General features: G+C 38.2%; 1 protein-coding gene across 1 annotated transcript in view; it reads left to right on the forward strand.

Annotated features, from left to right (window-relative positions):
- Nucleotides 1-1966, forward strand: part of TEX10 (testis expressed 10) — a 42685-nt gene that overhangs the window by 24426 nt on the left and 16293 nt on the right. The window contains 1 exon segment of the mRNA XM_010847104.1: nucleotides 651-867. Within this exon segment, the coding sequence (XP_010845406.1) occupies nucleotides 651-867 (217 nt within the window).

The raw sequence follows: 1966 nt of genomic DNA on the forward strand, positions 1-1966 counted from the left end.
CGGAGGGTTTAGCGGTTTTAGGAAACTCATTAGGACTCAGTCAGGAGTGTGATATGGCTTCCAAACCAGATGATGACTCTTTAGGGCATGTTGGTGGAAGTGCAGTGATCTGAAAACATCAAAGCAGGTAGCTAGGGTCAGAACACATTGTGCTGGTATTCTGATCATTCTAAGAGCTGTCTTTCAGGAGGGGCTTTGGCACGTTGTTTGTATAGGTCAGATTAGGTATAATAGAGGTGGTAAGAGAATCAGAACTCTTACTATATAGGATAGGTAGAAGAAAGTACACAGTAATTGTTGAAGAAATAGACTTAGGAGGGATGGAATAGTTTTAAAACATTTGAAAGGCTATTACGTAAGAATACGAGTTTGGTATATGTATGAAGGAGCATGTTGTTACTCTTGTTCATTTGCTTTTTAAACCTGACATTAATTAGAATGATTATGTCTTTCACATTTATTTCAGTATACAGGTGGAAAGTCCTCAGTATAAGGGGTATAATATTGTTTCTTGATGTGTTACACATTTGATTCAGGTCACATCTTTGTGTACATAATTATATGAATTTTATTACATTGCTGGCATTTCATTTTTTAAAATAATACATGAAGAAATTCAGGGAAAACAGCTTGAAGAATTTAACTTGAAGATACATGTTTATTTTTTAAAAATTATTGAAGAATGTTACATGCTTTGTGATTTATTTTAAATTGGCTTTCTTACTCAAATTAGGATTTTCAAAAGAAGAACTGACTTGGCTTCAGAGCCTTCGAGGAGTGCCTCATGTCATCCAGACGCAGCTTTCCCCTATGCTACTTTACCTCACTGACTTGGATCAGTTTTTACACCATTGGGACGTAACAGAGGTAATGGTCCATTTGAAAAGGCATGCAAGATTGTTAGAATTCAGTTCATCAGCCACCAGTAGTTACTATGTGTTAACATTGCCTTGTGTAAGATATTTTTAGAGATTGAGAGTAGTATAAACTGAAGCGACTTAGCAGCAGCAGCAGCAGAGTAGTATAAAATACAGTCCCTGTTCTGAAAGTGCATGTGATCCTTGGATATGTGATATAGATTCCTAAAGAAGAGTGTTCATAAAAGTTATGCCACTAGAATAGAATAAATCAGCTGTTTGAATGATAGAGACACATTTATTTTCTTTTTGCTGCTGCAACTAAATCACTTCAGTCGTGTCCGACTCTGTGCGATCCCATAGACAGCAGCCCACCAGGCTCCCTCGTCCCTGGGATTCTCCAGGCAAGAACACTGGACTGGGTTGCCATTTCCTTCTCCAATGCATGAAAGGTAAAAGTGAAAGTGAAGTCGCTGTCATGTCCGACTCTTAGCAACCTACCAGGTCTGCAGCCTACCAAGCTCCTTTGTCCATGGGATTTTCTAGGCAAGAGTACTGGAGTGGCATGCCATAGGGTAAAAGGATAAATTTATAGATTCAGTGCAATCCCTGTCAAGCTACCAACGGTATTCTTCACAGAGCTAGAACAAATAATTTCACAATTTGTGTGGAAATACAAAAAACCTCAAATAGCCAAAGCAATCTTGAGAAAGAAGAATGGAACTGGAGGAATGGAACTACCTGACTTCAGGCTCTACTACAAAGCCACAGTCATCAAGACAGTATGGTACTGGCACAAAGACAGAAATATAGATCAATGGAACAAAATAGAAAGCCCAGAGATAAATCCATGCACCTATGGGCACCTTATCTTTGACAAAGGAGGCAAGAATATACAATGGATTAAAGACAATCTCTTTAACAAGTGGTGCTGGGAAAACTGGTCAGTCACTTGTAAAAGAATGAAACTAGAACACTTTCTAATACCATACACAAAAATAAACTCAAAATGGATTAAAGATCTAAACGTAAGACCAGAAACTATAAAACTCCTAGAGGAGAACATAGGCAAAACACTCTCCGACATACATCACAGCAGGATCCTCTAT

This window comes from Bison bison, unplaced genomic scaffold (genome assembly GCF_000754665.1).
Source record: "Bison bison bison isolate TAMUID 2011002044 unplaced genomic scaffold, Bison_UMD1.0 scf7180017864243, whole genome shotgun sequence".
NCBI lineage: Eukaryota > Metazoa > Chordata > Mammalia > Artiodactyla > Bovidae > Bison > Bison bison.